General features: G+C 45.2%; 1 protein-coding gene across 2 annotated transcripts; it reads right to left on the bottom strand.

The window, feature by feature from the left end:
* Positions 1-489: 489 nt before the first annotated feature.
* HEBP1 (heme binding protein 1) lies at positions 490-9,161 on the bottom strand. Of its 2 annotated transcripts, none has more exons than XM_074941774.1 (4): positions 9,034-9,161; positions 7,452-7,590; positions 5,839-6,019; positions 490-2,666 (listed from the first exon to the last, which is right to left on the bottom strand). In XM_074941774.1, the coding sequence occupies exons 1-4, from the start codon at positions 9,109-9,111 to the stop codon at positions 2,495-2,497; spliced, it is 570 nt and encodes a 189-aa protein (XP_074797875.1). In that variant the 5' UTR covers positions 9,112-9,161; the 3' UTR covers positions 490-2,494. The 2 variants fall into 2 exon arrangements, with proteins under 2 accessions (XP_074797875.1, XP_074797876.1); XM_074941775.1 differs by having other exon boundaries at positions 9,103-9,143.
* Between the last annotated feature and the right edge of the window lie 4,083 nt (positions 9,162-13,244).

Here is a 13,244-nt window from a genome sequence, read left to right as displayed (position 1 = left end):
GTGGCTAAGTATAGGTACTGTGACATGATCTGTATCCCAAACATATACACAGGCCAAGATTTTCAACCTAAAATCAGGCTCTTCAATCAGTGACAAAGCACCTTAATGGCCTGCTTTTCAAAAGGGCTGAGCAATCAAAAGCTCCCACTGCCTGCTCAGATCCTTTGATCAAGTCAGGAAATTCTAAGTTGCAATTTAAAAAGTCATGATTTTTTAAATGTTGCAAAGAATGGAAAAACAGAGTTTAGATACTTTTGCTTGTGAAGTAAGGCGCTATTCAATTGGAGTAATCTCACTGAAGTCAATGGGATTACTCATGGGATAATGTTCTGTTTAGTTTGCATAAGGGCATCAAAATCTGACCCCTAGGAAGTCTATGGAGGCAAAGCCTGTGGATTCCATAACTCTCAGTCTTTAGTCACAAGCTCCCTTCACTGCTTGATGTTAGGAAGGTGCTTATACATTTTGTGAACTCCTCAATCTTCTACCGTATGCTGCTGCAATCTGGAGCATGATCACATCAGGTTTATTATTAGTCGCTATACATTCTAGAATTCATCAGCTGTGGGTTCACATCACTGTAGCACACCTGTCGCCTTGAGCCAGAGAGGACAGTTCTTACACTGCATGCAATTCATACGCAAGAATCCCCAAATAAACCCTAGAATTTAGAAACTCAACCCCTCCATTCCCCATGTGGTTAGGTAAGAATAAACATGTGCATATACAGGTTCCTTTTGTCGGGGAGAACCTTTTAAAGGTAGCACCTGCTCTTTAACAGTTCTTCATATTCATTCCTACCTATTGTTTTAGTGTCTTAAAAGCAAAACCTCAACTTTACAAATATAACTTTGTCTACCTATTTCTTTTTGGTCCATCTCCCCTTCAGGAATTATGCTCCAACGTCTTACTCTAGCCAACTGTTACTTTATTTATAGCTTTTCCTCTCTTCTGCAACAATAAGCTACCCACCTATTCTTTTTCCTAAACCAGCCAACTGTTCTGACAGTAAAGGGCCTGATCAACTTTCACTGAAGTCCAAAGCTCTTCTTTAACTTCAGTGGAAGAAGGATCAGAACTTTAAACTTCCCCTCCCCCTGAAAAACTTTCATCTCAAGAGGATCACCTTAACATAAAACACCTTGACTGGCCAGAGCCTGACTTCCATCTGAACAGCTTCTCCTCTGGCTTTCAGGATGAAGCTGTTCCTTTTAGTAAGCACCCTTGGGCATTCATGCTCAGAGACGTTATCAGAATGTTGTTTTTAGTTTGAGTTAGCTGAAATTATAGACACACCCTGTGTAAGTGTAGTATGTGTGTCCGTCCACCTGTCTCATACTTTCCGACATCGTTTGGCAGGATTATTGAGAGCTGAAGTGTTGGTTTGATATGTACCGGTTAAAGAAATTACAGTGTTCATAGAACTAGTTACACCCTTACACACACCTGAATGCCAAGAGTTGCAAAAGTGTCTACCTAAAATTAGACACCCAAATCCATATGTACAAGAAAGCTGGGCCAAGAAGCTTGTGCTCACTTCAGTGGGAGCTGTTGTGTGTGCACAGCTCTTCTGAAAGTCAGATGCCTAAATAAGAGGTACCAACTGTTGAGAATCTTTACCCCTCTGTACACATTTAGGCCAATACAGATTTCACTGTCATGTCCAATTTTGACCCCTTCATAGGCTAGTTTCAGAGAAAGCATATTATAAACACTTAATAGTCACAAGATTATGTCATACATTATCCAGTGATTAATTGCAACAGGTCAGTAGCTGACAATGAAGAGCACCATCTCCTAGTCAGAAAGCTGTGAAAATAATCTTGGCTCTTCCTCTCGAGCAAGTTTCTGAATCAGATTGTTGGCATGCTGTTCCCTTGTGCGCTACTGGGAAATAGAGATGATGCTATCTTCACTGCACAGCGCCTCAGCAGCAGCAATCTAGCCCCTTTATACTCTTTTCCAGAACGGAACAGATAAAAGCATCAGTGTAGCATTGAATTAAGCTATCGTAACACCCCATCAAAGTGGAAAAGCCACTTGTTATAAAGACTTTGGTCGGCAATAGGCATCTCTCTCCTGTTTCAGAGGAGCATAACAGGCTGCCAGTGAATGCACGCAACACTCACCTGTTAGCGAGTGCTGATCCTGCAAACTCCTTTGTGCAGCTGGCTCATTTCCCCACCTGAGAATAAGGGAGTCTAGGAAACAGGAAGAGCACTAGTGCTTGAGACAGTCAGATCCTAAAGCAAGGGGATCCTAGGAGGAGATAAGCCCGGGCAGAAGGTTTTGTTGGGCAGGGTTCATGTTGTATTATTTTTAAATTATATTTTTGTTAATAACTGAGACCCCGGGAAGGGTGGCACTTCCCTATCCCCTTCCTTTTTGACTCTGCGAGCCTGTGGTTTTGTTTGGAACAGGGCAAGAACTCCACCTACATACAACAACCTGGAGAAGATATCAGCCTCAGCCTACACCTTTGCAAGCCAGTGGCTCACTCCTTCACAAACCAGACTTCGTTGCGTCGCCAGTACGGTTTCATGGGGGGGTCGTAGCCATTACACAAGTAGAAGTCCTTGTGGTAGGCTGCCTCGCTCCCCAGGGCAGAGCGCAGCTTGGCGGCATAATTCACATAATCCTCTTCTTTGGCATAACCACCAAACTGCCTGCAAAGGAGCCAAACGTGGAGACACTGAGTGAGACAACCCTGAAATATGGTGACAAAGGGGAAAAAGGGAACAAGACGCTAAAAACACATAGGGATGTAGATCCGTGCTGCAGCTTTTTCCCGAGCTATCCTGTCTGAATCTAATGCAGGCAAAATGTGTTGGCTTGAGAGCCCCAAAGACTAGGCAGCTTTAGTCATCCACAGATATATAAAGCATGGGCATCACCTGTACTAGCCCCCACGTCCTGCCCCACATCTCAACCCCAAGCTGAAGGGACAGCTTCTTGTAGTGAAGGGATGGGTATCTTCAAGCCCATTAAATTCTTGGCCTTTGTGCTAAGCCTGCCAATACAGATGTTAACTGCAGGGCAAACACCTGCCTGCTGGAACCTGCACTATGAGAGGAAGCCAAACGCTAGCTAGTTCAAGTAAGAGAGGGATAAAAAACAACAAAGGGCTGCTACTGATTCCTGCAGGAACAGCCAACAGCATGCAGCTCATCTTTGTTGGCAATGCAGCCTGTCCCCATGGAGGCAACCAAACACAAAAGCTGGATCGTGACAGCATTCAGGCAAACAGCAGGAGCCTGCAGATTGCAAAGGGAAAGGCCAGGCCAGACAGAAACATTTCACCAAGGGGGAACGGATTTGAATCCAGCATAAGTGTATGTAGCAACCAAAGGAAAATACCCAATGGCTGTTCAATCCTGAATGACAATTGATGGTTTGATTCTAATTTCTAGAGGACACGTGTCCACATTACCATGTGGCACTAACTGACGCCTGGGTTAGACAGCTGGTGGGCCATGACCACTATTTATCAATCTGCTCCTAACTCTCTCATTGTTACTGGCGTACCCTCTTACGGTCTATGGCCAACATCTGTATCAGCAATAATTTCAACAGAAATCTGCCGAAGGACCTCCAGACTGATATGAGAGACAGAGGAGTGTTCTGCTCCTTGAAAACTAACCATAAAGGAAACGGGAGAGGAGAAAACCCTAACGTATTTATTTTTACATTATATTTACTCCTTTGTGCCTATTTCCAGCCCCTGCCTCCCTAAAAGAGATGTCCAGCCTGAAATGCCATTCATAAGTGGCAGCCCAATCACAGCAGCTGGACAAAACAATGGTTTTCCTTGGCACAACAGTGACACCCCAGTGGCCAGTTAGGCCGACAGAGTGTTATTTCCTAGGGGTTCACAACCCAGTTTCTTAGCTGAAAGTGGCAGCTGGAATTTATTCAGGTTTTCTCTCTTCAGTTTACAGGAGCTGCCTTATAGGAAGTGATGAGGAACCTATTCTGAAAACATTTGCTTTTGTTAGCAACAGGTTTAGGACCCTGGCACGACCCAGGTAGTGCCTGAAAGTTGTTCTTATCTGACAGCAATTTACTGACTTAGGTTAAATAAGTTGATGATCTCAGTCCAGTTCCTAATAGGCAGGTATTCACTCCTCCCATATTCACACAAATTATCACCATTATCAGAGGGGTAGCCGTGTTAGTCTGGATCTGTAAGAGTGGCAAAGAGTCCTGTGGCACTTTATAGACTAGCAGATTTATTGGAGCATGGGCTTTCGTGGGTGTCATGCATCCGACGAAGCGGGTATTCACCCACGAAAGCTTATGCTCCCTTACGTCTGTTAGTCTACAAGGTGCCACAGGACTCTTTGTCGCTATCACCACTATTGCTCTAATATGCCACTTTAAGAGCATAAGAGCTGCCAGACTGGGTCAGACCAGTGACCCATCTAGCCCAGTATCCTGTTTCCAACAGTGTCAGTACCACAGCTTCAGGTGGAGTGTACAGAACAGGACTCTTTTGGAGAAATCCACCCCTGTCTTCCCCTCCTGGCTTTGGCAGTGAGAGGTATAGGGTTGCTCTGAGCATGGGCCTCATAGACTCAGACTTTAAGGTAGGAAGGGACCATTGTGATCTCTAGACTTGTGTCCCTGACCATCTTGGCTAATAGGTTAATCAGTGGCTATCCTCCAAGTACTTATCTAATTCTTTTTTGAACCCAGTTATACTTTTGGCCATTACGATATCCCCTGGCAATAAGTTCCACAGGTTAATTGTGCATCACTTGAAAAAGTACTCCTTCTTGTTTATATTAAGCCTGCTTCTGCCCATCAAGTTCATCTGGTGGCTTCTGGTTTTTGTATTGTGGGCAAGGGTAAATAACTTTTCTCTATTCACTTTCTCCACACCGATCATGATTTTATAGACCTCTATCATGTCTCTCCTTAATCATCTCTTTGATAAGCTCAACAGCCCCATCTTTTTGGTCTCTCCTTGTATGGAAGCCGCTCCATACCCGTAATCATCTTTATTGCCTTTCTCTACATCTTTTCCAGTGGCACAATATCCTTTTTGAGACGGGGCAACCAGAACTGCACACTGTATTCAAGTTGTGGGCTCACCATGGATTTACATAGTGGTATCATGATATTTTCTGTCTAATTTTCTATCACTTTTCTAATAGTTCCTAACGTTGTTAGCCTTTTTGACTGCTGATGCGCACTGAGCTAAAAGTTTCACTATCTGTGATGACTCCAAAATCTCTTTCTTGAGTAGTAACGGCTAATTTAGACCCCATCATTATATATGTGTAGTTGGGATTATTTTTTCCAATGTACATTACTTTGCACTCATCAATGTTGCATTTCATCTGCCATTCTGTTGCCCTGTCACTCAGTTTTGTGAAATCCCTTTGTAACTTTTCAGTCAACTTTGGACTTAACTATCTTGATTAATTTTGTATCACCTCCAAACTCTGCTACTTGACTGTTCACTCCCTTTGTCATCAGTCTCATCCCCACTTCACTGGTGTGAAAAAGAAACTTGCACTGCTAGTGTCCATGTTACGTACAGAGACCACTCTCATCTCCAGGACTGCAAGCTGCCATCTTTCACAGACACTACATTTGCTCTGAAAGTTAAAAGAATTCCGTTTGCTTTGTGCTGAAACATGAACAACTTTAAGGGGGAAGCTTTTTTGTTATGTGTAGTAGGCTCCCTCAATCTTCCACTGTGGCACACACATCTATAACCAATGATGAGTCAGCTGGCAAACATAACTGTATTCTTTAGAGCACCCTGTTCTTTAGGGCATCCAAACCCCAACACTTTCCAGCTGCCTGGGAATACTGAGATCTGCCCCTTACGTGGAGTAAATGGTCATTCCTTCTCGCTCTTCAATCTGAATGCTCTCATCACCAGGACGGGGAGGGCTGTCCTGATATAGGCTCGGAATCCGGAGTGAGACCTTCACTTTCTGCTGTAAAGAGCCGTCCTCATCAGGAAAGGCAGTGATGGAAACTGGCGCAGTCATGCCCATCCCAACCCCTAAGGCAGATACAGACAGAGGTATTACAAGCAGAGTCCAAGCCCTTGAGAAACTAAGCATTAGGGGCCGGATTTTCAGAGATGCTGAACATTCACAACTCAGAGTGAAATCAGCAGGAGCTGCCAGGGCTTAGCACCTCTGAAAATCAAACCCTAACAGCACAGGAGTTTCAATAATGAGACAGACCAGCGACCGATCTGGGCCAGGATCCTGTGTCCTTCAGTAGCCAGTGCCAGATGCTTTATGGATAGTTTAAAATTCTGTGATGAACTCAACCGTGGGAAATTTCTCACTGACTCCACTTGGTAATCAGTGTAGGCCCTGAAGCATGAGGCAGCCTACGAGCCTCAGCTGGGGCAGCACAAAACACTCCCTGCAGGAGCCAATGACTCAGAACTCTGAGCTGTTCTAACTCCGTCCAGGACTGTGTGTGATCCCACCCCAACATGGTAAGCTATTAATTTGTTGTTCTCAGAAGGTATATCCAGCACGTTATGACTACAACTCGCACAGGAGATGATTGTTTTTCCTTCTCTCCAGGCTGTCACTGGTTGTGAAACCTCAAATCACTCAAAGAGAAGCAGCAGAATAACAACAACGATCTAGCTGTCATACAGCACTTTTCATCAGTAGATCTAAAAGCTCAGGGTCATTATCCCCATTTTACAGACAGGGATGCTGGGTCACAGAGAGGTGAAGTGACTTACCCAAGGTCATGCAGCAGGCCAGTGGCCAAGCTAGGGATAGAACCCAGCTCTCCTGAGTCCCAGTCCAGTGCTCTGTCCTGGCAGTGCTCTCTTACCTGTTCATACACTTAGGTGCAGTACTTCTCATTTCAGTGCTATGGATTATGGCTAGAGGTACCTTCCCTCATCACCACACTTACTAACTTTGTGCTGGTGCAATTGCTGTTCTTTCCAGAACTGCAACCTGCTTCCTCTTCCATTCATTCCCCCTCTTCCTGCCATGTGCTACTGAAGTCTGTATACCTGCCTTCCTCAGACATCTGGGAAAGATGCAGGAGCATTTTTAGGTGACTTGTAATTACGCTGTGACCCTCCCCCCACACCCTTGTTGTGGGATATTACTGAAGCACCTTGCTTAGTACCATGAAAATTGGAAATTAATGTAAGTACTTACATAAAGCAAGTTTATTATTTATTACACTTTATTATTAATTAGACTAGCCTGTGCAATTACACTAGCTAAGATAAAAGCTACAAAGGTAATCTCTGCCATCACCACATAAAAGGGTGGGTCCCCCACACATACAGTGAGTTAAGGCACAAAACCCACACACCATATGCATACATGCTGGGAGTTCCCCTAAGAAGCCACTTAGAATGTCCTTTAGAAAATACAATTACAAATCCTTCCCACAGACAAGATGAAACTAGAAGTTGAACAAAGGAGGTCTGCAAAGTTTCTGACCCTTATCATTGGTTCCTCCCACGTATTTCAGAAGCTTGAGCACCGCCTCCTTGGAGGCCTCATCAAATTGTTTCCCAGCTACCTCCACTGTAGCAAATTTCCCACCTTCGCATGTCCTTTCTTCATAGGTTACCTCCTCCTGGAAAGAGAACACAGGCAGATAACACATTCACCTGAGAAATGCAAAGCTCCTCACCTCAAGGAAATTGCCTCCCTGGGGGAAATTAGATCCTAGGAACATACACTGCCCCCCACCCCTCCCCACATAACCCTCCTATGCAAAGACTAGTTTCAATGTTAGGTGGAGAGAGACTGACCATGGAGTTGTCAGTCTCTCTCCTGAGTGGAAACACTTCCTGCCTCTCTACTGGTGGCCTACTTAGCAGCATGTAACAAACAGCTCAGATGTCATCATGTCTTTGCAACAGAGCAGATCTCAATGTGGGGTTAACCACCGTTTGTGGTACCAATGATGATGGGGGCAGGGAAAACGAAATGGAGATAGAACAGGACAACGTAACCTAGACTTGAAAGGCATGGGCGAATTAAACGTGCTAGGTCACCTTGCTCCCGTTGGAGCAGCCCTGCAAGTGAAGGCTCCCCTATCCACCCTGCACCCCTGGGAAGCACCATCATCATCTAAATGCAGATCAAATCAGTTACACACAGCAGCAAGCCCTAACAGATCACATCAGAGTTCTTTTGGAACAATGAGCAAGTTGGATTCTGAACAAGGAAAGACCTGAGCAGACCAGCTACTTTCACATTACTATCCACTGAGAACTCAACACCCTGCTGATTCTCTGGTGTGCATAAGATATTAAGGGAGGAGTGGTAGAACTTGATAGGCAAGTGTGTGTATGCATGAATGCACACATGTGTTTTGGGGGTGGGGGGGGGAACAGGTAAAACCAGAACACTCTCTCCTTGCATGGATACAGTTCACAGCAATGGATATCAGCCAGAAAGAGGGTCACAATGCAAGGCCATAGTTTCTCAGCGTTTGCTACATTAGCTTAATCCTCTGAAGCCCTGTTTGACAAGCGTGCACCCCGTGCAGAGATAAGGCAGGCAGGCAGGCCTCCGCGCCCAAAACACTGGATGCAGGCGCTATCTGCAACTTGGCCAGTTGTGCAATGGCAGTGACATAATTCCTTTAAAAAGGAAGGAGAAATAAGTCACATCCTGGACGTCTGTGCAAGGTGATCGGTGCTGGGGCTGCACACCCAGGGGGAAAAGGCCCATACTGACAACACCAACAAGCGGGACTACTGGAGGCTTAGGCGTGAGCAAACTTGGGGTGAAAGGAAAGGATCCCGACTCACTGCCCGCAGCTTCTTTGTGTGTGTATCAACCCCCAGGAGCTGGATGATTAGGGGAAGGAGGGGCACACGCTTCCCTGCTAGGCAGCTTACAGGGGGGGAGAGGCGTCCGGGGGGCGGGGGGAGGAGAAGGCGCATCCCCGTGTAAGACCCCAACCCAGTCACCCTGCCCCCAAACTCCGGGGCAGATCTCTGGGAGGGGGAGGGGGCAATTCCTCCCTACCTCGCTGCCCTGCAGCTCCCGGGCAGCCCGCTCCTACCTTCTCCCCTCTGCTCAGCACCTGGCAGGGCCACCCCTCCACCGACCCGAACAGGGAGTTCCTGATCACCCCAAACATGCTGCCGGGGTAGCGCGCCGTCCCCCCCGCGCCGCGCCTGCAGCGGCTCCTCCTCCCCGCGGGGCCCCGCCCCGGCAGCCGTCACCTGCCCCCTCCCCGCCCTTGCTGGCGTGCGTGGGGGCTGGGGAGGGGAGGGGAGGGGAGGCGAGGCGGGGGGGGAGGGGGTGCACCCGACGAGTCCGAGCAGAGGGGCCCTTTCAGGGGCCCTCCCACTCCCGGGCTTCCGCGGGGGCGGCCCTCAGCGGGGAGCGGGCTGATCCTGGGTGATTGGTCCACGTGCCTTGGATCTCCGGCACCGGGAAGGCCAGAGCCGGGCGCTGAGCCCCGTCCCCTGCGCTTTCAGCCCGCGTGCGCCCGCCGCCCGGGGCACGGCATCATCCTTCTGCCATCGCCCCCTCGGTGGCGCCGTCTGGGGGCTAACTTGCAGGACAGGCAATCAGAAGAGCTCTTGCGAGCCCTGCCACAGTCTTTCCAGTGTGGCCTCGGGCAAGTCACTTAAGCCTAGGCTGACCAAATGTCCCAATTTTATAGGGACAGTCCTGATTTTGGGGTCTTTTTCTTATATAGGCTCCTATTACCCCCACCCCCGTCCTGATTTTTCACATTTGCTGTCTGGTCACCCTACTTAAACCCAGATCGTCCAAGGTGTTTAGGTGCCTTAATGACTTCAGTGACAGGTGCTTACATATCTTTGAAGATCTGGGCCTTCAACTCTCTATACCACCTTCCCCCGTATCAGTAGCACTGGGCTATGGGGTAATATCTGCTCCACAGTTATTTCTGTTTGTGTTTTGAGATTCTCAGGGCCTAGGTGTGTGTAAAGGAGTGGCTTGTACAAGGATGTAAATAGTTTAGCTGTAGATTTTATTAATATAGGAAGGATTATAATTTGGGGTTTGGAACTGGGAAAAGCTGATGCCTCTGAGGGTGAAGCAATGGAAGAAATTGAGAAACTCTGGCATAATAAAGCACAGGATCAGATGGTATTCGTCCAGGAATGTCGTGATAAATAAAGGGGGGAGAGGGATAGCTTCCTTTGATGGACACCCAGCCAGACAGTTAACTGTAAAATCCCTCTTGGTAGTTAACCTTGGGAGTTTAATACAAGCCTGGAGTGGCAAGTATTATTTTTTAAAATCCTTGCAGGCCCCACTTCTGCACTTGGAGTGACAGAGTTGGGATTCAGCCTTGACAGATGTAGAGGGGGATCTGAAGGAAATAACAGGTGAAATACAGGAAATACAGACAAATATGTGTAATATACAGTATACGCTGAAGAAAGGTAAGTGTTCCTTAAGGCTGTAAAATCATGAAGACGATGCTCATTTTTGAATGAAAGAAGCCAAGGGGATGCTGGGGATTACAGTTTCTTTCTAGTTAATAAATGTTAGCTAAAGCCCTATAATTTATTTGGGTTTTCCAAAATCTTTATGCAATAGATTTTTAAAGGTACACATGGAAGTTAGGTGCCCATCTCCCAATGACATTAATGGCATTTGAGTGCTTAATAACCTTAACTCCTTTCAAAATGGCAGACTGTCTGTCTAGATACTTATATGGTCCCCTTCATCTTGTTATCTGACTGTCTCATGGTCATTAATGAAATGTATCCTCCCAACACACTTGTAAAGTAAAGTATACCCCATTTTACAGGTGGGGAACTGAGTCACAATGTAGATTAAGTGATTTACCTGAGATCACTTAGAAAGTCAGGGTGGACATGGACTCCACCAAAGAGACTTAGGAATTGTGACATTGAGCATCAAAATACCTAGATGCCTAGAAACTAGGGCTGTCAAGCGATTAAAAAAATTAATTGAGATTAATGGCACGATTTAAAAAATTAATTGCAATTAATCGCACGGTTAGCGAAGAATAGAATACCATTTATTTCAATATTTTTGGATGTTTTCTACATTTTCAAATATATTGATTTCAATTACCACACAGAATTCAAAGCATACAGTGCTCACTTTATATTTATTTTTATTACAAATATTTTCACTGTAAAAAACAAAAGAAATAGTATATTCAAATTCACCTAATACAAGTACTGTTGTGCAATCTTTATAATGAAATTTGAACTTACAAATGTAGAATTATGTACAAAAAATAACTGCATTCAAAAATAAAACAACGTAAAACATTAGAACCTACAAGTCCATTCAGTCCTACTTCAGCCAATTGATCAGACAAACAAGTTTGGTTACAATTTGCAAGAGATAATGCTGCCCCCGTCTTGTTTACAATGTCACCTGAAAGTGAGAAATGCGCTAAAGATTCATATGTCCCTTCATGCTTCAACCACCATTCCGGAATACATACATCCATGCTGATGATGGGTTCTGCTCGATAACGATCTAAAGCAGAGCGGACCGATGCATGTTTATTTTCATCATCTGAGTCAGATGCCACCAGCAGATGGTTTATTTTCTTTTTTGGTGGTTCGGGTTCTGTAGTTTCCGCATCGGAGTATTGCTCTTTTAGGATATCTGAAAGCATTCTCCACACTTCATTCCTCTCAGATTTTGGAAGGCACTTCAGATTCTTAAACCTTGGGTCGAATACTGTATCTATCCTTAGAAATCTCACATTGGTACCTTCTTTGCGTTTTGTCAAATCTGCAGTGAAAGTGTTCTTAAAACGAACAACATGTTCTGGGTCATCATTCGACATTGTTATAACATGAAATATATGGCAGAATGCAGGTAAAACAGAACAGGGGACATACAATTCTCCCCCAAGGAGTTCAGTCATGCTTATTTTTTGAATGAGCATCATCAGCGTGGAAGCACGTCCTCTGGAGTGATGGCCAAAGCATGAAGGGGCACATGACTGTTTAGCAAATCTGGTACGTAAATACCTTTCAACGCCGGCTACAAAAGTGCCATGCAAACACCTGTTCTCACATTCAGGTGATGTAAATAAGAAGCAGTCAGCGTATCTCCCATAAATGTAAACAAACTTGTTGTCTTAGCAATTGGCTGAACAAGAAGTAGGACTGAGTAGACTTGTAGGCGCTAAAGTTTTACATTGTTTTGTTTTTGAGTGTAGCTATGTAACAAAAAAAATCTGTTTTGTAAGTTTGTAAGTTACATTTTCACGATAAAGAGATTGCACTACAGTACTTGTATGAGGTGAATTGAAAATACTATTTCTTTTATCATTTCTACAGTGCAAATATTTGTAATAAAAATAATAATATAAAGTGAGCACTGTACACTTTGTATTCTGTGTTGTAATAGAAATCAATATATTTGAAAATGTAGAAAAATATCCAAAAATATTTAATAAATTTCAATGGGTATTTTATTGTTTAACAGTGCGATTAATCGCGATTAATTTTTTAAATTGCAGTTAATTTTTGTGAGTTCATCGCATAAGTTAACTGCGATTAATCAACAGCCCTACTAGAAACTCATAGGAGCAAGACTATAATCAACAAAGCCAGAGCTAGACACTTAGGCTTCTATACCCTGAACAGGGAGAGAGGTGCCTTAAAGAAGGCTATCCACAAAGCCAGCACCTATGCTAGCCAATGGGAGATGCCGATGAGAGAAGTGTGTGCTAAGTGCCTAAATCCATGCTGCAGGGAGGCACCTAGTGATTAATAAACCAGGGGAAGATGATGGATGCTCAGCTGCCTAAGTCCTGTGTGGAGTCTGATCTGATAGGCATACTCAGAGGCTGTTTACCAAATTGGGCCCCTCAGGTGAGTTCACCAAAAACAGCTGAGATGCCCAGTTTTCCTTATGCGCTCCACAATCTCTGTGAGAGTAAGGGGGAGACGTTTATGGCGGGGTGGGAGGTTGAGGCAAATTGCCTGGCCGCTGGTTACGCGCAGCCTGACACCAGGGCGGTTAGAAGAGCACAGGAGGGTGCAGTGCGCATCAGAGAAGCTTTGAAAACCAGTTTCATGACTGGCCAGGCTACGGTGTGAAAGTTCTGTTTGTTTCTCCTTGATGAAACCCCTCCGCCCTTTGGTTCACTCTACTTCCCTGTAAGCTAACCACCCTCCCCTCCTCCCTTCGATCACCGCTTGCAGAGGCAATAAAGTCATTGTTGCTTCACATTCATGCATTCTTTATTAATTCTTCACACAAATAGGGGGATAACTGCCAAGGTAGCCTGGG

This window comes from Natator depressus, chromosome 1, assembly GCF_965152275.1.
Source record: "Natator depressus isolate rNatDep1 chromosome 1, rNatDep2.hap1, whole genome shotgun sequence".
In the NCBI taxonomy this organism is placed as follows: domain Eukaryota; kingdom Metazoa; phylum Chordata; order Testudines; family Cheloniidae; genus Natator; species Natator depressus.
The sequence above is the reverse complement of the archived record's forward strand: the minus strand, read 5'-3'. Positions and strand labels throughout refer to the sequence as shown.

Bases quoted from the DNA above. Each gene is read 5' to 3' on its own strand.
- HEBP1 (XM_074941774.1), bottom strand. From the start codon at position 9,111: ATGTTTGGGGTGATCAGGAACTCCCTGTTCGGGTCGGTGGAGGGGTGG. The intron at 6,020-7,451 runs GTCAGAAACTTT...TATCTGCCTTAG, and splicing joins GGGAGGAACCAATGATAAGG to GGGTTGGGATGGGCATGACT. The intron at 2,667-5,838 runs GTAAGGGGCAGA...GCTCCTTTGCAG, and splicing joins GGAATGACCATTTACTCCAC to GCAGTTTGGTGGTTATGCCA.